This window comes from Monodelphis domestica, chromosome 4 (genome assembly GCF_027887165.1).
Source record: "Monodelphis domestica isolate mMonDom1 chromosome 4, mMonDom1.pri, whole genome shotgun sequence".
Taxonomy (NCBI): Eukaryota; Metazoa; Chordata; class Mammalia; order Didelphimorphia; family Didelphidae; genus Monodelphis; species Monodelphis domestica.
This window is the reverse complement of record NC_077230.1, coordinates 445,925,546-445,953,089: the sequence shown is the minus strand read 5'-3', so window position 1 is coordinate 445,953,089 and position 27,544 is coordinate 445,925,546. Positions and strand designations below refer to the sequence as shown.

General features: G+C 36.6%; 1 protein-coding gene across 4 annotated transcripts in view; it reads right to left on the bottom strand.

Moving 5' to 3' along the window:
- Positions 1 to 2,115: 2,115 nt before the first annotated feature.
- The window catches only part of LOC100619529 (zinc finger protein 420-like), a 39,092-nt gene continuing 13,663 nt past the window's right edge, over positions 2,116 to 27,544 (bottom strand). Inside the window, exons 4-5 of one of the 4 annotated variants that reach the window (XR_008918229.1) lie at positions 6,709 to 26,176; positions 2,116 to 6,204 (exon numbers count right to left, since the gene is read on the bottom strand). Coding sequence is in view for 1 of the 4 variants with exons in the window: in XM_007492597.3 (XP_007492659.2) it covers positions 23,394 to 26,176 (2,783 nt within the window). In the remaining 3 variants the exon portion in view is untranslated. Of the gene's footprint in view, positions 26,177 to 27,544 lie in introns of all 4 variants that reach the window. The other 3 variants (XR_008918230.1, XR_008918228.1, XM_007492597.3) reach the window with 3 other exon arrangements.

Sequence of the window (27,544 nt, the reverse complement as noted above, 5' to 3'; positions counted from 1 at the left end):
TAGGCTGCACATACTTTAGAAGCTATGGTAGTTATACTAGGTTATCCATACTTTTTTTTTTTAACAGAATCTACAATGCCTTGGGTTCCAAAATGACCGTTTTTATGAATTGATTGACATATTTGATGATAAAAACTTTGAAGGAGTAGGGGTTTTCCTTCAGATGCAATCCATACTCCATTAATGTTTTGCTTTGAATTTTTTCACTTCCTTTACGTTACAAGAAAGGGATGAATCTGATTTGGTAATAGTTACCAAAAATAGTTCAGGCCCTCTAAAGTAGTGAGTTTTGTGGCAGTATCTGCCTGGTGGCTCCCTCTAAAGACAGGATCAGTTCCACCTGTATGGGCAGGGCAATGAATAGCTCAGGAAATTTGAGAGGAGAAAGAACCTTATTAATGATTTTTGCATTTGTGATTCTTTTGGCAGCTGAAGTTAAAATAGCCTTTGAAGCCAAAGCATACCCACTGCCCAGCATATTCCAAATGCATATCTAGAGTCGGTGTAAATTGTTGCTTTCTTTTCCTTTGCAATTATATGGGCATGTTTTAAATCTATAAGCTCTGTACCTTGAGCACTTATATTTGAGGGCAGTGAGGCTAACCAGACTGGCAAATTCTGTGACTACAGCAACTCCAGTGTAACATATGCTATCCTTCATGAAAGAACCATCTTTGAATAAGACTAGATCTGAATTATCTAAAGGAGCATCCAGGAGATTATCTTGAGGTTTTTTGACCATGGACACTAAAGATACACAAATGTGTAATGTTTCACCTGTACTTGGTAAATCTGGAGGGTCACAGGGTTGGGTGTTGTGCAGCATTTTTAGATGATATTTTCATTGCCTAACAAGGTTACTTCATATCTTCCAAGCCTTTGGTCAGAAAATGTTTGTGTTCTATGTATTAGCCACAATGCTTCAACTTCATGAGGACACATTATTGTTAGTGTGCATCCCAATAATGAATCAGCAGATTTAGATACTAGCAAAGCTGTGGAAATGACTCTAAGACATGGTGGCACTCTTGAAGATACTGGGTTCAAATGGACTGAAAAATAAGCAGTTGGATATAGAACAGGCCCAAAAGTTTGAATTAACATATCTGAAGCTACCTCTCTCCATTCATGTACATGTAAATTGAATGGTTTCTTGTAATATGGGATGTCTAGAGCAGGAGCACATAGGATAGCCTGTTTTAATTTAGAAAGAGCTGATAGGGGTTCTGCATCTAACCTAAGTGGTTCAGTGACTAAGTTTTTTGTCAATGCTATAAGGGGTTTAGTGATTTAGTGTGCATCCCAATAGTGAATCAGCAGATTAAGTTACTAGCAAAGCTGTGGCAACTACGACTCTAAGACATGGTAGTGCTCTTGAAGCTATTGAGTCCAACTGGGCTGAATAATAATCAATTGGACATTGAACAGGTCTAAAAGTTTGAGTTAACATACCTGAAACTACTCTTTTCCTTTTATGTACACGTAACATGAATGGTCTGTTGTAATCTATGGTGTCTAGAGCAGGGACAGACAGGATAGCCTAATTTAGAAAGAGCTGATAGGGGTTCTGCATCTAACCTAAGTGGTTCAGTGACTAAGTTTTTTGTCAATGTTATAAGGGGTTTAATGATTTCCCAATAGCAAGGGATCAACTGCCTAAAATATCCTATTGTTCCTAAAATTGCCCTCAACTGCTCCTTAGTGGAGGGAGCTCTCAATTTCTGAATATCTTTGACACACTTAGCAGAAGTGAAGTGGGCACCATCAGTTAAAACAAACCCTAAATACTCCTCTTTGGGGAGATACCATTGAACCTTTGCCTTTGAGATCTTGCCCTCTCTCATATAGTTCCAAAAGGAGATGTTTGCTATCTTCTTCGCATGTTGTGACATTTGGTGAGGCCAAGAGCAAATAATTTTTTAAAAACTATCAAATAGCTCTCCTTAAACTTAACATTTGCTAAATCATGTGTTAAAATCGGTGAGAATGACATGGGACTTTCAACATACCCCTGAAGCAAATGACACCACATCCATTTGGAACCTTTCTGGGTGAAGGCAAATATATTTCTTGAATCTTCATGAATTGTATTGAGAAGAATGTTGAACACAAATCTACTACTGTAAAACATTTATTGATGTTAGGAATAGAGGAAATAATTGTGGATGGGCTTGGAAATACAGGGTGTCTTTTGACGACATGATTATTTACAATCTTTAAATCTTATACAAATTGATAGACAGGTTTTCGATTTTCATCTAATTTTGGTTTTTTAACAGGCAAGATAGGTGTATTCTGATTTGCATTGAATTATTATTTTCTGTTCAATTAAAGAATTTTTCACTGAGGTAATTCCCTTGATTGCCTCTTTTCATAGGGGACATTGAGGAATGGAAGGAAGTGGACTACATTTTGTCTTAATTTGTTTTGTTTGTTATTTATAAAAATTTTTATTTTATCGATAAGGAAAATTTTTCCATACTTACATGATTCATGTTCTTTCCTCCAAACCTCTCAACCCCCTCTCATAGCCAATGAGCAATTCCACTGGGTTTTTGCATGTGTCATTGATCAAGACCAATTTCCATTTTATTGATATTTGTACTAAGGTGATCATTTAGTCTACATCCCCAATCATATCCCCATCGACCCATGTGATCAAGCAGTTGTTTTTCTTCTATGTTTCTACTCCCATAGTTCTCTGGATGTGGATAGTGTTTTTTCTTCTAAGTTCTTCAGAAATGTCTTGGATCTTTGCATTGCTGCTAGTAGAGGAATCCATTACATTAGATTGTGCCACAGTGTATCTGTCTCTATGTATAAAGTTCTCCTGGTTCTGCTCCTTTCACACTGTATCAATTCCTGGAGGTAGTTCTAGTTCATATGGAATTAATCCTGTTCATTACTCTTTTTAGCACAATAGTGTCCCATCACCAACAAGATACAACAATTTGTTTACTCATTTCCCAACTGAAGGGTATCCCCTCATTTTCCACTTTTTTGCTACCACAAAGAGCATGGCTATAAATATTTTTGTACACGTCTTTTTCCTTATTATATCTTTGAGGTATAAGTCCAGCTGTGGTATGGCTGGATCAAAGGGCAGGCATTCATTTAAAGCCCTTTGGGCATAATTCCAAATGGCCATCCAGAATGGTTGGATCAATTCACAGTTCCACCAGCAATGCATTAATGTCCCAATTTTGCCATATACCCTCCAACATTATTACTTTCCTTTGCTGTCATGTTAGCCAATCTGCTAGGGGTGAAGTGCTACTTTAGAGTTGTTCTGATTTGCATTTCTCTAATTATAAGAGATTTAGAACACTTTTTCATGTGCTTATTGATAATTTTGATTTCTTTATTTGAAAATTGCTTATTCCTGTCCCTTGCCCATTTATCAACTGGGGAATGGCTTGATTTTTTATACAATTGATTTAGCTCCTTATATATTTGATTAATTAGACCTCTGTGAGAGGTTTTTGTTATAAAAATTTTGTTCCAATTTGTTGTTTCCCTTCTAATTTTGGTTGCATTGGTTTTGTTTATGCAAAACTTTTTAAGTTTAATGTAGTCAAAATTATATATTTAAAACAACCAGCAAGTATCATCTGCAAAGGGAATAAATTGGAAGCCTTCCCAAAAAGATCAGGAGTAAAACAAGAATGCCTATAATTACCTCTATTATTTAACATGGTATTAGAAACACTAGCAGTAGCAATTAGAGAAGAATCCTTGAGAATCAATTAAAAAGCTAGTGGAAATAATCAACAACTTTAGGAAAGTTTCAGGAAACAAAATAAAACCACATAAATCATCAGCATTTCTATATATTTCCAACACATCTCAACTGCAAGTGTTAGAGAAATTCCATTTAAAGTCACCCTAGACAATATAAAATACTTAGGAATCTATTTGCCAAGACAAACACAGGAATTATATGAACACAACTACAAAACACTTTCCACACAATTAAAACTAGATCGAAACAAATGTAAAAACATTAGTTGCTCATGAGCACTGTGGGAGATCTTCTTTTATACTCCAATGAGTTAGACAAGTTTTTATACCAGTAAGAATACAATTCAGGTCAGTGATGAAAACAGAGATGTTGACTGGTTGAAGTGATCAGGAAATACGTCTTATGGCTATGTGAAAGTGAATTTTTACTACCTTTGTTTAGAGTGCTAGACCCTTTTAACAGTAATTTGAAGAACCTTTTAATAGAAAAAGCTCACACCCTCAGAGAAAGATAATTCATACCTTCAAGGGACTGGAAGTGGATTCCACAGGCACTGCCCCCTGGGCATGGCTAGATAAATTTAGAAACCATGATTTGTTCCTGAGATGTGATGTGGGAGAGCTGTTGGGTGGAATAAAGTGCTTATAAGGTGAGACCCAACAGGAAGTCTGGGCATTTGATCCTGATTTTGATTCTGGTGGACATTCTAATTCAGACTGGTACTCTGACTGAAGGAGACACTCTTGTGGGTTGGTAACATTCTGATTCCTTCAAATTTGCATTCTGATTTCAGATTCAGATTTTGATTTCTGCATTGGTGACTCAGGCTGAAGAAGGACGTTTACTCTGGTGAGACTCTTGTCTCCTTGGCATTAGAGACTATCTTTTGAAGGGTTCAGCCTCTTTGGGTTGAAGACTCCTCATTGAACTACACAATCTTGGAGCAGCTCTGTCTCTGGCGTTAGACACTTTGGTGATACACTTGGCTGAAGAGATTCCTGCAGACTTCTACGTGGAGACTAGAACCTTGCTTTTGTGGTGAGCTGAATTCCTTCGAATAGGACTTAGGGCATCTAGCTAGTCAACTCCCTATCTCCATCCTACTTTTCTCTCCTTATTATCTCTACCTTGCTTTAATAAAGCTACTAAAGCTACTAGCAGCCTCTTGACTTCAGAGTTAATTTTTATAAACCATGACCATAGCAATCTTTCTTAACTCTTAAATTTAGCAAACCAATTTTAACTATTATAGGCAGAAGAAGTCACTTGACAATGACTTAAGAATCACTTGACAGACCTGGGGGGGAGCAGAGTAGGTGGGGTTGAGTAGTACCTGGTTCTGAACAAAAGGTGAGGCATCATGATATAGAATGGATCACACGTTAGGATGCCTAAAATAGCAGCTTTGAAGGGTGGGGCTGACACTAAGTTCTATACTAAAGCAGTTATTTACTTAATTCAAAACCTTATACTTATACCAGAATATTCACAAAAACCTACTGAAATCATGGCTTATGCCAACTCTCTTAGAATTACAATTATGATTACCTCAAGACTACTGATAACATTAAAACCTAATCCTCATATAAGGGGGTGAGGGGATTTTTCTCTCACGATACACAGAGAAGAGATTTCATTTGGTTGTTTTATTTGATTTTCTTTAAGTTAGAACTCATCCTGGTATAAAGATCAATTCATAGAAATCATTGCAGTACCATAGTCAAATTAATACATCATCAATGATCCCATTTCATTAGTTAGAATTCCCATAACTCAAACAAAATCTAGTTTTGCAAGGTTGATTGCTTTGCCCATGCAATTGACTTCTTAAAGTCATATAAATTTACAGATAAAATGTTTTCCCTTTTAACCTTTCCATAAAAGTAATCACACACTCTTTATTTTCTTTATTCTCTTTTCCCATATTTTATCCCTCACAGAATCTCAATGCTCTCCACTGGATCTGACTGATAGGATTTTACCTCACAGTATCACAATTTATCTGGGAGTTTTCAGGGACATGCATTTGCTCTCCTTTACACCTTCTGAAGTTTTCCTTTTTGTAGTGAGAAACACATAGTTCTTGAATTTCAATGAAAAGAATTACAAAATAGAGAAGGGATTCAGAAACAACTAATACTACTTCGTTGTTTCCAAATCCACACACTTTTTCCTTTTCCATAAGCCAGAAAAGGGTTAAGAAACCTGCAAACAGTTGTAACTTTTTTTGGTAGCACTCTCTCAAACCTGTGTTGATACTTTGAGAGACAAGGTGCACTTGCACACCTCAAATCATCCATTTTTACTTCATCAGAGGGGTGGGAGTTTTTCATAGTCACAGAAATCAGCCAACTGCATCATGACCCTGAGTCCTTGGATAGAATGGACTGAACAGTACAGATCAGGTCCTCTATCTCTTCCACATCTTCCCCATTCCCTCTTATTTGTATGTTTGAAAAGACCTATATGTGCCAGCAAAAGAAAACAAAAACAAAACAGGAAACTAATGAGTGCCAATTAACTAGGCAATAGCTAAAACAACTGTAATAGATGAATGTTAACTAATAATGAGGAAATATGATGAGCATTAGGATTTTAGACAAAAAGTCCTCATTATTGTAGTATTTTTTTACACAGTATGAAATTTGGGGTGTTTAATCAGGGCTCCTCTCTGAAGACTGGGAGACAAGAAAAAGCCTTTTCTAGTTAATTGGAGACATTGAATCTCCAGTATAATCTGCCCAGATGTAAGAATTTAAATTTAGGTTTCATTGTAAATATGAGAATTCTAAAGTAATATTGTGGTTGCTGATCGAAAAATATAAGCAGCTATATTTACAAAGAGGTGGAAAAAGTGAAAGTAGAAAAACGTAGATAGAGACAGAAACTAAAGCCTAGCTTCAAATACCCTGAATTCAATCCTAATTTCTTCAGACTACAAATGAAAATTCAAAAGCGAATCTCACCAGAATCCAAAATCCTAATTAGGAAGCCAAAATCCAAAGAACCAGGGGATGTTGAAAATCTGCCAAGAATCTTCAGTGCACATGAGTCTAAGACCACCAAGAATATCACCAGGACTCATGCTGAAGGGAGTGTCCCACCGAAGCACCAACAAGCAGAGAGGGTCTCCTCACCAAAGAACCAATGAAGGAATCATTCCACTCACCAATTCAAGTTGACACAGGATCCAGCAAAAGAGTCTCCTCCTTCAGTCTGGCTCACCAATACAGAGAGAATGAGTGAATCTTTAAGCTGGCCTTTTTAAAGCAGTTTTCTTGATGTCACTTCCTGTTCATCCCCCACTTTACCGGAAGAAATTGCAGTCTTTCAATGTGTCTAGTATTTCCCAAGGAGGGGGCAGTAACCTTTGGAGGTGTGAGCTTACTTTAGTGAGTGACTTGTTAACTCTCTTACTTTGTGTCTGGTAAGATACTTAAGTAGGTGTATTTAAGTTTTTGATTGATTTACTTAAAAGTCCCTTAATGATAGAAAAAGAGTTTGATTCACTCTTCACAATACCCCTGTGATTCTTTGGGAGACTAGGCTCCCCAATGAATCATTTAACATAACCAGTTTATGCCTCTAAAGATCTTCTAGATAAAGGTGCATACAATATTGCACTTTCTAAGATGAAATTACAATAATTGGAGATCAGAGTGAAATAAAAGAGAGAGCAAAACCAGTCTTTGCTAGGCACATTGGCAAAAAGCCAATTAGACCCCTTTCACATTAGAGTTTACACATTCAGAATAAATGTCTTCAATCCCCGTTTAATGCAATCAATTACATCCCAAAGTTCACTCTGGATTTTCTGATGCAGTGTAGCTTTCTTTATGGCACTTTCTCCAAATAGTTCACTTTCTTGATTCCAGGAGTTAGCGAGTTTTTCCCCCTGAAACTTTTCTCAAAAAATTTTAAATCTTGGATTTTACGAAAATTATAGAATTCTCCCTGAGGAGGGGTGTTGACCAACACAAGGATCAACTCAGGATACTTGGTTGAGTTATGGGGTATATGAATCAAGTGTCAAAGAAAAACCAAAAACCTATAAAAAGAAACATATATAGAAAAAAACCTAAACTTTGAGAGAAAAGAAAAAATTCAAAATCAGAATTAATATATGAAAACCAACCAATCAATCTATCTATCTATCTAAATTTTGGAGTGAGCAAGAATAAATCCATAACAGGTCCTTATATTAGGATCCATTTAAAGCAATTTTTGTCCCACAAGTCTGTATGACAAATGCAGTAATATTACACTTACCCATTGGTAGCCAGGACTACAGAAAGTTGCCATACTATAAGAGAGAAAAAAAAGGACTAGATTTTGATATAAAAGGGAAGTGGAGAGCCAATGTGGTAGACAAACTAAGGTACTTGTTGGAATGTGGCATTGGGAAAGACCTGCATCTGACACATGTCAAACAGCTCCTACCTTGAACCTCAAACAAGTCCTCTGTCTTGGCATAGATCTCAATTCCACAAGGATTGTAGGTCTCCTTGACTTTGTGCTTGTTGGCACTGTACAATGGCTCTTTTGTGATCCCTTCTCCTAGAATTAGACACAATTATTCATCATAGTCCCATAATATTTAAGAATTAATGGCAGGTTTTTATAGTCTAAAGCTTTTGGATATGCATTGATATTAGGGCTAATGGATATTGTAAATTTATCCTTCAAAATCCAAAACTTTATTAATATTGGTTACATGAACTTCAAGTAAAAGAAGGAAAAAAAGGGGGGAAAATCAAATATTTTATTGAAAAATAAAAATGAAATACAAAAATAAAACAATTCAGGAATTCAATGTGTTCCTAACTTTCAGGGTCATGAGAGGTTCATTACTATGTGGGGGAGAATGGACCAGGATAACTGGTGTTAAGATATGAGGATCTGGGAAATCAAAGGTTTCATTTTCTGATTCCAGTCAGTGCCCTTTTGTATAATTGAAATCTGTTACCCTAAAAAAGAACTACATTTCCTGGGAGCCCACTGACTTCCTGTCATTAACATTCTTCCTATAGACAGAGGATATTGGTGAGTGGGCAATCCTCATAGGCCACTTTCTTGGGCTTGCAGCCAGCATTGCAGTGGTGGAAAGCTAAGTGCAGGGATTTTTAAATGGACTGATCAGCCATAGGCATGTGGTTTTATTTCATATCGTCTGTATACCTTGATTTCTAATGATTATTAATAAAACTCCAAAATAAAACTCCAAAAAAAACTCCAAAATTATATTTTATCATTGAGACTAATTTTAATTTTTACACTTGCTCCCCTCTCAGATCTTCATAAAGATCCTTAGCCATTTCTCTGGGGTTCCCCACATTGAATGGAATTTCCAATCTGAGTATAGCATGGGCCAGCCCCATTTTGGCTAAATTGATTATGATTATTGTTATTTCTATAATTATTGTTACTTCTGAAATTACCATTATTCCTACAATTTATATTATTGAATACCTGATTCCAGTTTTGCAGATTAACATTAAGTGACCTCTTTTTCACAAAAATAACACTTTGGTGCTTTATTTGTGGATTCTTGCAAAGGGGCTATGGACACTGCTAGATATGCTCTTTCTTTTTCAATTTCTTCTTGTAAAATTTTAATTTCTTTCTTTAATGCCTCTATTAAGTCATGTTATCTTTGCTGTTATTCCTAAACATGAGTAAATTTGTGACAAAACTGAATCAGTAAAATGAGTCCCTCTATCTGAATCAATCTGAGCTGGCAGCCCCAAATGAGGTATGATTTCTCTTAAAAGTACTTTGGCAACAAATGCCACTGTTACTCTAGTGGTTTAAAATGTTTCTGACCCTCTGGTTAGCTGGTCTACTATAAGTAAGTAAAATTTGTAATGTTCATTCAGCCTTTGACATTGTAATGAAATCTATCTGCAGATGTTCAACAGCTGTGCAACCCAAAGGACGTCCCAACAAAAGCTTTTCCACGAAAGACATGCTGGTTCTATGCTTGGCAGGTGGGACAGGCTACACACAATTTAGAGGTGATGTTTCTTATGCCAGGAGTTATCCATACGTTTTTTCACAGTCTACAATGCCTTGGGTTCCAATATGATCATTTTTATGTTTGGATTGACAGATTTGATGAGAAAACTTCTAGGGAGTATGGGTTTTCCTTCAGATGCTACCCATACACCATTAATCTGCTTCATCTGAAGTTTTGTTTCCATTTTTTAACCTCCTTTTCATTATATTAAAGTGATAAATCTGAGTAATTGATAATTGCCAAATTTAAGACTAATTCAGGGCCTTTTATAACAATGAGTTTTGCAGCAGCATCTGCTGTTTCCTCTAGAGACAGGATCAGTTCCACCTATATGGGCAGAGCAATGTACAACAGCCAAGGTTTCAGGTAGTTGGAGAGCAGAAAGAACCTCATTTATGATTTTAGCATTTGTGATAGTTTTGCCAGCTGATGTTAAAAATCACCTTTGAAGCCAAAATGTACCAACAGGATGACATTCCAAAGGCATATCTTGAGTTGGTGTAGATTGTTGGTTTTCTTGTCTCGTTAGATTACACAGACATGTTTCAATGCTATTAATTCTGCACCTTGAGCACTTATATTTCATGGTAGTGAAGCTTACCAAAGACTGGCAAATTTGGTGACTAGAGCTGTTCCAGCATAATGTATACCATCTCTCATAAAGGAAGAATCACCCATAAATGAAATTAGACTTGCATTTTCCAAAGGAGTGTCTAGGAGATTTTCATGAAGTTTTTCTGCCATGGACACTAATGATTCACAACTCTGCAATGGTTCTCCAGTGATTGGCAAATCCAGAAGCAAGGCAGCAGGGCTGCATTTAAATATTAATATGCAGCATTTAAAAATGACGTTTTCATTGACTAATAAAGTTATTTCATATCTTGTCGGACATTGGTCAGAGAATGTCTGTGTTATATGCCTTAGCAACAATACTTCAATTTCATGAGAGCACATTATTGTTAGCAGGCATTCCAATATGAAATCCAAAGATTTTGTTACTAGAAAGTTGTTTCAGTTAGGCCTCTAAGACATAGTGGTGCTCCTGAAGCTACTGGGATTAGTTGTGCTCAATAATATGCAACTGGGCATTGAACAGGTTCTAAAGCTTGTGTTTAAAAACCCAAAGCTACTCTTCTCTGTTCATGTACATGTAGAGTGAATGGTTTGTTATAAACTGGGATGCCTAGAGCAGGGGCAGATAGGATAGCCTGTTTTACTTAAGTAACTGCTACTAGGTATTCTGCATCCAACCTATGTGGCTCAGGGACTGCATCTTTTGTCAATGCTATAAGGGGTTTGCTGATTTCTCCATAGCAAGGAATCCATTGCTTGAAAAATCCTGTTGTTCCCAAAATTGCTCTCAATTTTCGTTTAGTGGATGGGGCACTCAATTTTTGGATATCTTCAACATGCTTAGGGGAAATGAAGTGGGCACCTTAAGCTAAAACAAATCCTAAATACTCCACTTTTGAGAAATATGACTTAAACTCAATATTTGCCAAATGTTATGTCAAAATAAAGTTGGACTTTCTACAAAACCTCGAGGCAGATGACACCATGTATATTGAGGTTTTTTATAGGTGAATACAAATATGTTTTGGTAATCTTCAGGGACGGGCATTGAAAAAAAGGCATGGGACTTCCAGGTAAATATGGTGGCAGTCTAGATGCAGGACTCTTCCTCTCCTTACCACCTGATGTAAAAATGGAGACTTGAATCTAGGACTTCAATCCCCAGAAGTCCTTGCTCCAATTCCCCAGAATGCTTTGTAATATCACTGAATTCTCACCTGGGCCGAGATCGAGATGGGGTATTTAACCTGATTGGAAAGGCTTCTGGGCCTCTCTTTTCTTTCCTGTTTCCGCTTGCAAGCAGACGCGGCTCTTTTCATAATATAGGTGAGGTTGTCTAGGCCAGAGGTCTAGACACGTGTTTTCTTATTCTATATTTTCTTTAATCCTTAACCTTTAATAAACCTCTAAAAATATAATACTCCTTGCAGAGAGAAACTAATTTCTACCTGCCTCAGTTTCCCTAAAATTTTAATCTTTACCCTACCGATATAGACTACCTCACAAAGCCAAAAAAACTCAAATTCATATGAACAAAGGGACCCTAAGGTATGTGGGATTCAGGCATTTCCATACTATAAGGGGGTGAAAAAGCTTACACCAAAATGTGAGCTGATTCACCCCCCTAAGCCCCTCCCCCCCACGGAGTCAGAGTCAGAGCCAACACCAATGTGTGCTAGAATCAGTGACTGAGTGAGGGGCACCTCTAGAACGAGTGAGGTGAACCTCTAGGTCCTTGGCAGCTGACCATCAAAGACCTATCCCTGAGAGCAACTAAACCTGAAACCCCAGCAGGCTGAAGAGCACAGACTGTGGGCTCCTGAGGGGAGATAGCACAGAGAAGGCAGCAAACAGCAGAAGCTGCAGAGACTCGAGAGCTGGTCTCAACCAAAATCCTTATTCTTTAGCTCCATACACAGAGAGCCTGTCCTCCTCACTCAGATTTCTGACTAGAAAGGTAAAGAAAAACAACCATAGTGATGGTAAACAGTGCCCAGGAACAACTTCCACACACCAAGAAAAACAAGAAGGCATTGATCCTCAACAATTTTTATGGAGGAAAAATGCAGACTACAGAGCAAATAGCAGAAGAGGAAATCCAAAAAAAAAATGCACCAAAACTTTCGAGGAAAAAAAAAAAGAAATTGGCCATAAGCTCTTGAAGAATTTAAATTGGAGCTTACCAAAAAGATGGAAGCCTTCTGGCAAGAGAAGTGGGGAATAGTTCAAAAAGAAAATAAGTTTTTAAAGGACAAGAACTCCCAATTGGAGAAACAGTTGAAAAATATAAAAAGCAGGATAGACCAAACCAAAAAAGGAAAACCAATCTTTAAATACCAGAATTAGGCAATTGGAAGCCAATGATCTTGCAAAACAGCAAGAATTAATAAAGCAAAGTCAAAAGACTGACAAAATAGAAGAAAACACTAAAAGACAACAAGGCTTGGAACATGATATTCAGAAAGGCAAGAGAATTGGGTCTTCAACCAAGGATCACCTATCCATAAAAAATGACTATATACTTCCAGGGGAAAGTATGGGCATTCAACAAAATAGAAGATTTCCAAGTATTTGTAAAGAAAAGACAAGAACTAAGTGGAAAGTATGATATCCAAACACAAAGATCAAGAGAAACACAAAAAGTTAAATAAGAGATGGAAAAGGGGGAAAATGTTTTTTCTTTTTTATTTAAACTTTCTTCTTTAAGGGCTTCAACAAGATCAAATTGTTTATATTAACATATGGGGAAAATGTTATCTATAACTCTCAAAAATTATATTCACTATTATAGTAATTAGAAGAATCATTCACAGGAAGAGATTGGGGTTATAAGTGGTATAAGATTATATGCAAAAAGAAAAAGAAAAGGGGAGGAATTGAAGATGGCACCGAGAGAAACCTGAAGAAATAAGATAAGTAGGATAATCTATATCACACAAAGAGGCACATGGGAAGGGGAGGAGAAGAATACTATTATAAGAAGGAGAGGAAGAGAGTGCTAATAGGTAATACCTAAACTTTACTCTCAGTGAAACCAATTCTGAGAGGGAAGAGCATCTAGACACATTGGGTTATTGAATTCTATCTTATCCTATAGGAAAAGTGATAAGGGAAAACTAAGAGGGGGAAGGAGGGGAATGAGTAGAAAAAGGGAGGGAAAGAGAAGGGGGAGGGAACTCAATAGATGCTAAAAAAATAACAATAAAAAAGGGAACAAAAAAGGAGGGGGCAGAAAGAGGATATTATGGGTGGAGTTTAGGGGAACTGACTAAAAACAAACTCTTGGTTTAAAAGGATATAGGGATAAGAAGAAAGGACAGAACTAGGAGAGGACATCAAAATGCTGGGGAATACACAAGTGGCAATCATAACTTTGACTGTGAATGGGATGAACTCACCCGTAAAATGAAAACAAATAGCAGAGTAGATTAGAAACCAAAATCCTTCCATATGTTGTCTACAAGAAACACACCTGAGGCAGGTAGACATGCACAAGGTGAGAATTAAAGATTGGAGTAAGACCTATTGGGACTCAACTGATTAAAAAGCAGGCAGGAGTTGCAATCATGATATCTGACAAAGTTAAAGCAAAAATAGATCTGATTAAAAGGGATAGGGAAGGTAATTACATCCTGATAAAAAGCCAGAATAAACAATGAGGAAATATCAGTAATAAACATGTATGCACCAAATGGTATAACATCCAAGTTTCTAAAGGAGAAATTAGTGGAGTTGAAGGAGGAAATATATAGTAAAACTATACTAGTGAACCTACCACTATCAAATCTAGATAAATCAAATTTAAAAATAAGAAAGAAGTAAGAGATGTGAATAAAATCTTAGAAGAACAAGTTAATGGATATATGGAGAAAAATGAATAGGGACAAAAAGGAATAAACCTTTTTTTCAGCAGCACATGGTACATTCACAAAGATTGATCATGTACTAGGGCATAAAAACATGGCAAACAAATGCAGAAAAGCAGAAATAATAAATGCAATCTTTTCAGATCATAATGCAATAAAATAATAATCAGTAAGGTACATGGAGAGCCAATTCAAAAATTAATTGGAAATTAAATTATATGATTCAACAAAATCATAGAACAAATAATAGAAACAATAATTTCATTGAAGAAAATGGCAATGATGAGACATCCTTTCAACATCTATGAGATGCAGCCAAAGCAGTACTCAGGGGGAAATTTATATCTTTGAGTTCATATATTAACAAATTAGGGAGGGCAGAGGTCATTGAATTGGATATGCAATTCAAAAACCTTGAAAGCAAACAAATTACCCCCCCCAGATGAAAACTAAATGAGAGATCCTAAAAATTAAGGGAGAAATTAATAGAATCAAAAGTGATAGAACTATTGAATTAACAAATAAGACTAGAAGCTGGTATTTTGAAAACACAAACAAAATAGACAAAGTACTGGTCAATCTAATTTAAAAAAGGAAAGAAGAAAACCAAATTAACAGTATCATACATGAAAAAGGAGACCTCACCTCTAATAAAGGGGAAATAAAGGCAATCATTAAAAACTATTTTACCCAATTATATGGCAACAAATATGGTAATCTAGGTGATATGGATGAATATTTACAAAAATATAAATTGCCTAGATTATTTAACAGAGGAAGAAATAGAATACCTAAACAACCCCCTATCAGAAAAAGAAATTGAACAAGCCATCAAAGAACTCCCTAAGAAAAAATCACCAGGGCCTGATGGATTCACAAGTGAATTCCATCAAACATTCAAAGAACAACTAATCCCAATACAATACAAACTATTTGACATAATAAGCAAAGGAGTCCAACCAAATTCCTTTTATAACACAAATATGGTACTGATTCCAAAGCCAGGCAGGTCAAAAACAGAGAAAGAAAACTAGACCAATATCCTTAATGAACATAGATGCAAAGATCTTAAATAGAATACTAGCAAAAAGACTCCAGCAAGTGATCATGAGGATTATTCACTATGATCAGGAGGGATTTATACCAGCAATGCAAAGATGGTTCAATATTAGGAAAATCATCCACATAATTGACCATTTCAATGAGCAAACCAACAAAAATCACATGAATATCTAAATAGGTACAAAAAAAGCCTTTGACAAAATACAACACTCATTCCTATTCAAAACACTAGAAATTACAGGAATAGAAGGGTCTTTCCTAAAAATAATAAACAGTATATATCTAAAACCATCAGCAAACATCATCTGCAATGGGGATAAACTTGATGCATTCCCAATAAGATCAGGAGTGACAAAAGGATGCCCATTATTACCTCTATTATTTAACATTGTACTAGAAACACTAGCAGTAGCAATTAGAGGGGAAAAAAAAGAAATTGAAGGTATTAAAATTGGCATTGAGAATACCAAGCTATCACTCTTTGCAGATGATATGATGGTCTACTTAAAGAACTCTAGAGAATCAACCAAAAAGCTAGTGGAAATAATCAACAACTTTAGCAAAGTTGCAGGATACAAAATAAATCCACATAAGTCATCAGCATTTCTATATATCTCCAACACATCTCAGAAGTGTAAACCTTAAAATTTCTTAGACTTATAAATGTTTTCATAATAAATGATTTCCTTCCCACAGAAGCAAGAATTGGAAAAAGAAATTACATTTAAAATCACTCTAGACAATATAAAATACTTGGGAATCTATCTGCCAAGACAAACACAGGAACTGATATGAACACAACTACAAAACACTTCCCACACAATTAAAACTACATCTAAACAACTGGAAAAACAGCAACTGCTCAAGGGTAGTACAATCAAACATAATAAAAATGACCATCCTACCCAAACTTATTTACTTTAATGCCATACCCATCAAACTACAAAAAATCTTTTTTACTGAATTAGAAAAAAACCATAACAAAGTTCCTTTGGAAGAACAAAAGATCAAGAATATCAAGGGAAATAATGAAAAAAAAATGCTAAGGAAAAAGGCCTTGCACTACCAGATCTCAAACTATACCATAAAGCAGTGGACATCTAAACAATATGGTACTGGCTAAGAAGACGGAAAGGAGGATCAGTGGAATAGACTTGGGGTAAGTGACCTCAGCAAGACAGTCTATGATAAACCCAAAGATCCCAGCTTTTGGGACAAAAATCCACCATTTGATAAAAACTACTGAGAAAATTGGAAGACAGTATGGGAGAGATTGTGGTTGGATCAACATCTCACACCCTATACCAAGATAAACTCAGAATGGGTGAATGACCTGAATATAAAGAAGGAAACTATAAGTAAATTAGGTGAACACAGAATAGTATACATGTCAGATCTTTGGGAAAGGAAAGACCTTAAAACCAAGCAAGAGTTAGAAAAAAAAATCACAAAATATAAAATCAATAATTTTGATTACATTAAATTTAAAAGTTTTTGTACAGACAAAACCAATGCAACCAAAATTAGAAGAGAAGCAAGAAGTTGGGAAATAATCTTCATAACAAAAACCTCTGACAAAGGTCTAATTACTCAAATTTACAAAGAGCTAAATTAATTGTACAAAAAATCAAGTCATTCTCCAATTGATAAATGGGCAAAGGACCTGAATAGGCAATTTTCAGTTAAAGAAATAAAAACTATTAATAAGCACATGAAAAAGTGTTCTAAATCTCTAATAATCAGAGAAATGCACATCAAAACAAGTCTGAGGTATCACCTCACACCTAGCATATTGGCTAACATGACAGCCAAAGGAAAGTAATGAATGCTGGAGGGCATGTGGCAAAGTTGGGACATTAATGCACTGCTGGTGGAATTGTGAATTGATCCAACCATTCTGGATGGGAATTTGGAACTACGCCCAAAGGGCGCTAAAAGACTGTCTGCCCTTTGATCCATCCATAGCACTGCTGGGTTTGTACCCCAAAGAGATAAAGAAAAAGACCTGTACAAAATTATTCATAGCTGTGCTCTTTGAGGTGGTAAAAAATTGGAAAATGAGGGGATACCCTTCAATTGGGGAATGGATGAACAAATTGTGGTATATGTTGGTGATGGAATACTATTGTGCTCAAAGGAATAACAAACTGGAGGAATTCCATGTGAACTGGAAGGACTTCCAGGAATTGATGCAGAGTGAATGGAACAGAACCAGGAGAATATTATACACAGAGAATAATACACTGTGGTACAATTGAATATAATTGACTTCTCCATTAGTGGAAATTCAGTGATCCTGAACAACTCTGAGGGATCTACGAGAAAGAACACTATCCACATTCAGAGGAAAAACTGCGGGAGTAGAAACACTGAAGAAAAACAACTGCTTGATCACATGGGTCAAGGGGGACAGGATTAGGGATATAGACTCTAAATGATCATCCTAGTGCAAACATCAACAACATGGATTCTGATTCTGATCAAGGACACATGCAATACCCAGTGGAACTGCGCATCGGCTATGGGAAGGGTGGGTGGTAGGGAAGGAGGGAAAGAATATGAGTTGTGTAACCAAAGAATAATGTTCTAAATTGAAGAAATAAAATTAAAATTAAAAAAAGAAAAAAGAAAAAAAGGCGAACACAAATCTACTACTGTGAAATATTAAATGGTACTAGGAACAGAGGAAATATTGCTGGATGGACTCAGGAAAACAAGGTGTGTTTTGATGACATGATTATTAACAGTCATTAAATCTTTAACAAATCAATAAACAAGTTTTCCATTTTTGTCTAACTTCAGTTTAATAGGCAAGATAGGTGTATTGTACTCTGATTTGCATGAGATTATTATTTTCTGCTTAATTAACGAATTTATTACTAGGGTAATTCCCTCAATTTTTTTTTTTGAAAAATGTTGTTCTAATTTGAATAGGAACAGCTGATTTAAGCATACCCATATCAGAAGAAGAGATAGCCCAGAGAGATCTGGGTATATGTTAGTATTTCAAAGGTGAGAGTTTTATCCATTTCCTGACTATCCAGAAAGAGTACAGGTAACAAATTTAGAGATTCTTCAGGGAGTTCTAACGTAATGTTGCCATTTTGAGTATATATTATTGTGGCTCTTAATTTACACAAAAGATCTCTCTCCCCAATAAATCCATGGAAGAGTTAGGCATTAAAAGGAATGAATATTAACGAATAAAAGTCCCACAGACACCATTAGGGTGAAAACTTTGGGATTTTCAGAGGTGCTCTAGACACCCCCACAGCATTGATAGAGCCAATAAAATTACAATTAGAATCAGGTGTACTCATCAGCACAGATCTTGATATTCCAGTATCTAGAAGATAATCATATTTCCTACTTTCAGTGTCACATGTGGTCCATTGCTATTCAGGGAAGAATTGACTGAGATGACTAGAGTAATTATAGCAGCATCTGGAAAATCAAATGTTTCCATTTTTGATTCCAGAGTCCTTTCTCCCTCTGAAACCTTCATAGAGTTTTCTCTGCACCTCTCTGAGATTCCTCTTGCTGAGGAGGATTTACATTTTGGCTATTGTGTGGACAAATACCATTTCAGATATATTGAAACATGTTCTTTGCCTCATTTTGATTATTGGTTCTATCATTCCCATAATTTCCATAATTGTTATTTCTGTAATTTTTCCATTATTATTATTATTTCTAAAATAGTTTATTCCTAAAGTTTCCACCATTATTTATGAAATTATTGAATACTTGAGTTTAGCTTCTGTAATTTAACATTAGGTATTCCCTTTTTCTGCATAAGTAACACAATGGTCTTTGGTTTGTAGATTCTCGCAAAGGAGCCATAGCTACCACATGATTTGTATCTCCTTTTCTAAGTTTTCACTGTAATACTTTTATCTCCTTTCTTAATGCCTCCACTAAATCACTATCATCTTAATTTTTCCTTTCATACCTATTATACACATATATTGCCACTCTCCTTAATTCATCAAAGTTCATATTTGCCCAATTAGGACAACTGGTTTTGAAATAGTCCTTGACAACCCTGCAACAATTTTTCACAAACTGCATTCTCAATTGTCTAACATCCCTTTCTCTGGTCAATTCTAGGTCTATGTCTTCCTCCTAGTTCTACAAGTCTGTCCATGAACTGAAGGATTTTCTCTGATCTCCTGTTTTAGTTTTTCAAATTTTGTCCAGGTACCCAGTCTGTCAGAACTTGCTCTCATTGATTTAAGTACTGATTCTCTGGGTTGACATAATCAGGTATAGTCATTTTCATCGTTAAAATCTCACTTGGAGTCTGTCACTGGCCAGTGAATTGCTCCTCTTCCCTAAACCTCATTAGTAAGTGTGATAATCTTATTCTTTTTCCTTTTTGTTAACAATTCTTCTAGCAACTGCTCAAAAGTAGTCCAGGTTGAATCAAATTGTTGGCATATGCTTTCCAGCCTTTTGATAACAGCTATGGGCTCCTCCTCAAAAGAAGGGAGGTCCCACTTAAATCCCTCAATATCCCAAGGGGTCAATGGTCTCTGATGTATTACATTCACTAGCTCTTTTTGGGGATTAAAGGCTGGTACTTTTAAGGGAAGTGGGCTTGTACTTTCATTCTTTTGGGTTTATGAGTGAGCTTCCCTGGAGTTGGTGGGAGAGACAGGTTGATTAAATTGAGAGAGTTTCACTGCATTGGGAAAATAATCTTCAAGGTATGTAACTCTAGTCTCCATTAAGCTATCTTTCAGCTGTTTCTTTTTCTTAGAGAGAACTAAACAAAATATTTGATAAAATTGGTATCCTTGAAGTAATCCTGACAAAATGAACAATCCCCAAAATGGTAATAAACTGAGATAATCTAAAACTGCGAAAAAAAAGCTCAGCAAAGCTATCCAGGATTGGGAATTGTTTGAGATAGATTGGAATCCCCTCCTTCACTACATGTACAATCATATCTAGCACCAAGTTTAATTGCCTAAAATTTTCTATACTTCTAAGGGTTAAATGTTAGGAGTTTGACAAAAGTGAGGAAAGTAGTTTGAAAAAACAGTTAGTTTAATTTCAGAATTATCAATAGGAAAAAGAAAGGTGGAGAGATTATTATTCTAATGCCCTATGAATATAACTAAATTCCTAATACTAACTAAAATTTCTAAAACCCTACTTCTATCTTCAAAGGATGGTTTCTTCTGACTGGTACACCAGGCTTACTTGAATCTACTCCATCTATAAATTATTCGTGAACTATCTATCTTTCTAATGAATAAAAAGCCACCACCAATGACCTCCTTAAATAAGGTTTTATCCTCCAACTGTCAGTAGTAAAACTGCCAGTAGTAGCCCCTTAACTGAGAGACTAACCTCCTCCTCTCTTGAGATCTAAAGTCCAGAGCCCTCCCTCACTTCCAAATACCTCCTGCTCTCAAGAGATCCAGAGGCAAAAGATGTCCAAGTGTCAAATGATTCCTTCCTTATTTCGCCTGTTGTCTCCCTGGTAAGGAAATCTTCAACTCTCTCAGACACCTGTGAATTCTACTTAATTTACAAATCCTGCACTCTTGTCTGTTAAAGAGGCAGACGGAGAGATTAAGAAAATCCCTTTAACATTAGGAAGTCGAACTCAGAAGAACCAGGAGACGCTGAAGAGGCCGCCAAGAACTGTCAGTGCACATGAGGCTATGCCCGCCAAGAATATCACCAGGACTCATGCTAAAGGGTATGTCCCACCGAAGCGCCAACAAGCAGAGAAGGTCTCCTCACCAAAGAATGAAGGAAGGAATCACTCCACTCACCACTGCAAGCCGACACAGGATCCAGGGATAGAGTCTCCTCCTCTAGTCTGGCTCACCAATGCAGAGAGAATAACTGAATCCTTGAGCTGGCCTTTAAAAAGTGGTTTTCTTGACAACACTTCCTGTCAATCCCCTATGTTGCAGGAACAAACAAATCACAGCCTTTAAATTTGCCTAGCACTGCCCAAGGGAGGCAGTGACTTTTGGAGGTATAAGCTTACTCTAGTAAGTAACTTGCAAATTCTCTTACTTAGTGTTTGGTAACGGAGTAAGTAGGGGGTACTTAAGTTTTTGATTAATTAACTTAAAAGTTGCTGATTCATAGAGAGTTTGATTCACTCTTCACACAGAGTATAGTCAAGTATGAACTCAAGATGAAGCCCATCCTGTAATGATTTCCTGTACATCCCTTCATTCCAGAAAGAATAATGTTCACTACTGATCATTTTACTCTTCAATACTTTATAGAGTCTGGAGGGATTTGAACAAATACAAAAGATTTGATCAGGCCTTTGGATGGGGACAAAAATCAATCCAGAACAAAACTATCACTATTTGCAGATGATATGACAGTACACTTGGAGAATCCTAGAAAAATCAACTTTTTAAATAGTTAATAGAAATAATTAATAATTTTAGCAAACTTACGGGATATAAAATAACCCCACATAAATGATCAGCATTTTTATATATTTCCAACAAAAATCAGCAGTAAGAGGTAGAAAGAGAAAGTCCATTTACAATCACTCTAGACAATATAAAATATTTGAGAATGTTTTTGCCAAGACAAACTCAGGAATAATAAGTACAAAATACTTTTCACACAAATAAAACTAGCTTTAAACAATTGGAAAAACATTAATTTTTCATAGGTAGGATGAGCTAATATAATAAAGTTGACAATCCTACCCAAATTAAATTTCTTATTCAGTACTATACCTATCAAACTACCTAAAACCTTTTTTTTAAAGAATTAGAAAAATTATAACAAAGTTCATATGGAAGAACAAAAGATCAAGAATATCAAGGGAACTAATAAAAAAAATGTGAAGGATGGGGACCTAGTGGTCCCAGATCTTAAATTGTTCTAAAAAACACAGATCATCAAAACAGTATGGTACTGGCTAAGAGATAGAAGGGTGGATCAATGGAATAGACTAGGAGTTAACCTCAGCAAGCCAGTCTTCAATAAAGACAAAGATCCCAGCATTTGGGACAAGAACTAACTATTTGATAAAAACTGCTCAGAAAACTGGAATATAGTATGGGATAAATTAGGTTTCAATTAATTTCTCACACTTATACCAAGATGAGTTCACAATGGGTATATGACTTAAACATGAAGAGTGATATTATAAGTAAATTAGAGGAACATAAAATAGTATACCTGTCAGATCTAGGGGAAAGTAAGGAAATTTAAGATGAAACAAGATAGTGAACATTACAAAATGTAAAATGACTAATTCTGATTATAATAAATTTAAAAGTCTGCATCAGTTCTCAAGTCTTTCCAGGTTTTTCTGAGCTCCTCCTTCTTAGTAATGATAAAATAATAGGATTCCATTACAATCATATGCCACCATTTGCTCAACCACTTCCCAATTGATGAGTTTCCTCTTAATTTCCAATACTTTTGTCACACCCAAAAGAGGACCTTTAAGTGTTTTGTATTATATATGTGTGTGTGTGTGTGTGTGTGTGTCTTTTCCCATTTTGTTTTTTTTATGCCTTTTGCATAATTGCCTTCTCCAGAATGGTTGAATTAGTTCACAACTCCAAAAGTTCATTTCTTTTTCAATCTTCTCACATCCCCTCCAAGTTTTATCACTTATCTTTTCTGTCATAATAACCAATGAAATAGATGTGGGCTGGTCCCTCAGACTTATCATTTGCACTTCTCCAAAAGAGAGTAATCACCCTCCTCCTGAGGAAAACACATAAACTTGAGCAGTCATTAGATTTTGTTGCACTATGAATCCTCTGACAAGAAATAAGAGATGATCTCTGACTGAAAGCCTTCCTACAGAGAATCCATCTGGAACTGATCTGTTCAGAAGACATTTTCTCCTACTGAAAAAGTCCTGAATTCTCCATTTTGATGGCTTTCTTCATTCATGACAGGAATAAGATTTCTATCCAAAAGGAATTCTCACTTGGGAATAAGAAATGATTGTTACCTGAAGGCCTTACCACATGGATCATTTCCCATATTTCTCTTTAGTGTGGATCCTCTTAGATTAAATAAGCTCCCAGTGGCAAATGTAAGCTTAGCCTCACTTATGAGGTTTCTCTCCAGCGGGAATTTTCTTGTATTAAGTAACTGTGGAACATTCAGAGAAAGGTTATCCAAATTTATTACATTCAGAAAGTTTCTCTGCAGTGTGGTTTCTCTGGTGCTTTGCAAGATCGCCCCTCCATGTGAAGGCCTTTCCACAGTGGTTACATTCATAAGGTTTCTCCCCAGTGTGGATTCTCTGATGCCTAGCAAGAGAGCTACTCTCTGTGAAAGCCTTTCCACACTGTGTACATTCATAAGGTTTTTCTCCAGTGTGGATTCTCTGATGTATAACAAGATGACCCCTCCGAGTGAAAGCCTTCCCACACTGTGTACACTCATAAGGTTTCTCTCCAGTGTGGATCCTCTGATGCACAGCAAAACTCACCTTGTGTATGAAAGCCTTTCCACACTCTGCACATTCATAAGGTTTCTCTCCAGTGTGGATTCTCTGATGTGCAGCAAGATGGCCCCTACATATGAAAGGCTTTCCACACTGGGTACATTCATAAGGTTTTTCTCCAGTGTGGATTCTCTGATGCATAGCAAGAGAGCTCCTCTCTGTGAAAGCCTTTCCACACTGTGTACACTCATAAGGTTTCTCTCCAGTGTGATTTCTCTGATGTATAACAAAATAACCCCTCCGTGTAAAAGCCTTTCCACACTGTGTACATTTATAAGGTTTCTCTCCAGTGTGGATTCTCAGATGCCTAGCAAGAGAGCTACTATCTGTGAAAGCCTTTCCACACTGTGTACATTCATAAGGTTTCTCTCCAGTGTGGATTCTCTGATGTATAACAAGATTACTCCTCTGTGTGAAAGCCTTTCCACACTGTGTACATTCATAAGGTTTCTCTCCAGTGTGGATCCTCTGATGTGCAGCAAGACTCACCCTGTGTATAAAAGCCTTTCCACACTGTGTACATTCATGAGGTTTCTCTCCAGTATGAATTCTCTGATGTGCAGCAAGACTCACCCTGTGTATGAAAGACATTCCACACTGTGTACATTTATAAGGTTTCTCTCCAGTGTGGATTCTTTGATGCTTAGCAAGAGAGCTACTTTCTGTGAAAGTCTTTGCACACTGTGTACATTCATAAGGTTTCTCTCCAGTGTGTATTCTCTGATGTTTAACAAGATTACTCCTCTGTGTGAAAGCCTTTCCACACTGTGTACATTTATAAGGTTTCTCTCCAGTATGGATTCTCTGATGTGAAGAAAGACTCACCCTGTGTATGAAAGCCTTTCCACACTGTGTACATTCATATGGTTTCTCTCCAGTGTGAATTCTCTGGTGCTTAGCAAGAGAGCTACTCTCTGTGAAAGCCTTTCCACACTGTGTACATTCATAGGGTTTCTCTCCAGTGTGGATTCTCTGATGTTTAACAAGATTACTCCTCTGTGTGAAAGCCTTTCCACACTGTGTACATTCAAAAGGTTTCTCTCCAGAGTGGATTCTCTGATGAGCAGCAAGAACGCCCCTCTGTGTGAACGGCTTTCCACATTGTGTGCATTCATAAGGTTTCTCTCCAGTGGGGATTTTCAGATGTGCAGCAAGATCACCCCTTTGTTTTAAAAACTTTCCACACTGTGTATATTCATAGGGTTTCTCTCCAGTGGATATTCTCTGATGTTTAGTAAGATCACTCATTCGTGTGAAAGCCTTTCCACACTGTGTACATTCATAAGGTTTCTCTCCAGTGTGGATTCTCTGATGTGCAGAAAGACTCACCCTGTGTATGAAAGCCTTTCCACATTGTGTACATTCATAAGGTTTCTCTCCAGTGTGGATTCTCAGATGCTTAGCAAGAGAGCTACTCTCTGTGAAAGCCTTTTGACAATGTATACATTCATAAGGTTTCTCTCCAGTGTGAATTCTCTGATGTTTAACAAGATTACTTCTCTGTGTGAAAGCCTTTCCACACTGTGTACATTCATAAGGTTTCTCTCCAGAGTGGATTCTCTGATGAGCAGCAAGAACGCCCCTCTGTGTGAAAGGCTTTCCACACTGTGTACATTTATAAGGTTTCTCTCCAGTGTGGATTCTCTGGTGTGCAGCAAGATCGCCCCTCCGTTTGAAAGGTTTTCCACACTGTGTACATTCATAAGGTTTCTCTCCAGTGTGGATTCTCTGATGCTTAGCAAGAGAGCTACTCTCTGTGAATGCTTTCCCACATTGTGTACATTCATAAGGTTTCTCTCCAGTGTGGATTCTCTGATGTATAACAAGGTTACCACTCTCAGTGAAAGACTTCCCATAATTTATACATTCATAAGGCTTTTCTCCAGGGTGAATTCTCTGATCACTAACAAGATTACCCCTCTGTATGAAAGCCTTTACACATTCTTTACATTGATAAGGTCTCTCTCCAGAGTGGACTATTTGATAGGAATCAAACTCAGAGTTCTGACTGAAAGGTCTCCCACCTTTATTACTCACAGAAAGTATCTCGACATGATTTTGATGTCTTCTGAGGTCAAAACTCGAGCCAAAGGTGATTCTCCCTATTTTATCTTGATACATGGGCATTTCAGGATGCTTCTCATGAGACTGATTAAATTCTTTTTTTTCAGGAAAGCATTTGGTATATTCACTATCCAGACAACAGTCATTTCCTGAGGTCAATTTTGTATACTGATTTAGGACTGAACGTTGGCTGAATTTCTCTGTAATTTCATCAAATGCACAGTCACTCTTTGAATTTTTATTTACCTTAATATTAGAGTCACAGATTTTTCTCAAAATGAAGTCACAGGGACTCTTACTCATGCCTCTTGGAGGGTCAGATCCTTCCACAAAAAGGCTCTGCTTTGTAGATATCTCCTTTACTTCAAAATTAGTCTCTGCCTCTGAAGAAAAAAATTATGATATAAACACAAAAGGGGACATACACACACATGAAATATAAGTTCTTTCCTCTAATGGCAATAAGTAAACTGATTTTTATTCTATTTCCCAAGGCCAAAAGTAGTTTTCAAACTTAAACAAACAGAACCAGAATTTGGCTTCACCATTTGGTCACAACTGCAAGATGTTAAATTTTAGAAATAGTTTCAAAAACAGTAACAATGAAACCTCACAACAGATCTGCGATACAGACAAGACCGCCATCATACTTCATAACTCATGTCATATGTCAAGAATGGAGAAGTGGCCTGACCTAGTTCTTTGCAAGTAGACTACAACTCAAAACCTATGACTAAGCATGCTTTCACAGTACTGAACAATCTTTTTCCATTGCCCTGTCTTTCCTTTTAAAGTGACTCATTGACTAATCTTATAATTTTATCAATCTCAGGTAACCTTTCAGATATTTTGTTCCCATCATTTTGGATGCACTATCACATGGTCATTCTTGGTAAATTTTATATGCTAAGCTGAGAAACAACTTGACTCTTTTTAATTCTCATGCAGAAATTTTCAAAGTGCAATAGAAGTTTTCTTCTTTTCTCTACAAATGCAAAGATATTATACCACTCAGTGCAGACAAGTTATGTCTGCATCTACCATATATTATGTCTCCTGATCTATGAGACCGTCATCCACATCTCAGGAAATGAATAGTATAATTCAGGGTAGGTCTGCCAGCCCCCAAATCTAGCCCTCCCTTCACTACAACAGATGAGTCTTTTGGGGTAACAGCCATTATATACCCACTTTCACTTCATTCCCCTGGACAGGAGATCTTTGGATCTTTTTTCTCTAGGAGGCATGGTGACTCTCCTCACACAAAAGAGGAGATAAAATTTGCTCTTGGAAGTGGCATCCCTGGGCATAAAGAAGAATGAATGGATCAGGAGAGAAAAATAAAAAAAATTTGGTCCTCTTAATCAAAAGGGGTCATGCAAATGAGGCCTATAGAATGTTTTCTTTCATATTCATTGTTGGAACATTTACAGCAGGGCAGAGGTCATGTAACACACTTGCAATCATAAAATTCTATCTTGATTTACCTCTAGACACATTCCACAACCTCTATTATCTAGAAATTAGGCAGCTGGTAGTGAAGAGGTTAGAAGTTGCAGTCAGAAAAACAAATTTAATCCAGCCCGAGAGAGATGGTAAGTGGATGTCCTGGGGTAAGTTATTTAACCTGTTACTTCAATGGCCTCAACTATGAACTGAGGACAATAAAAGTATCAAAATCACAGGTTTTATGTGAAATTAATGATAATTATGAACTCTTTTACCTAGTAGAGGACATAGAGCAGGCATTT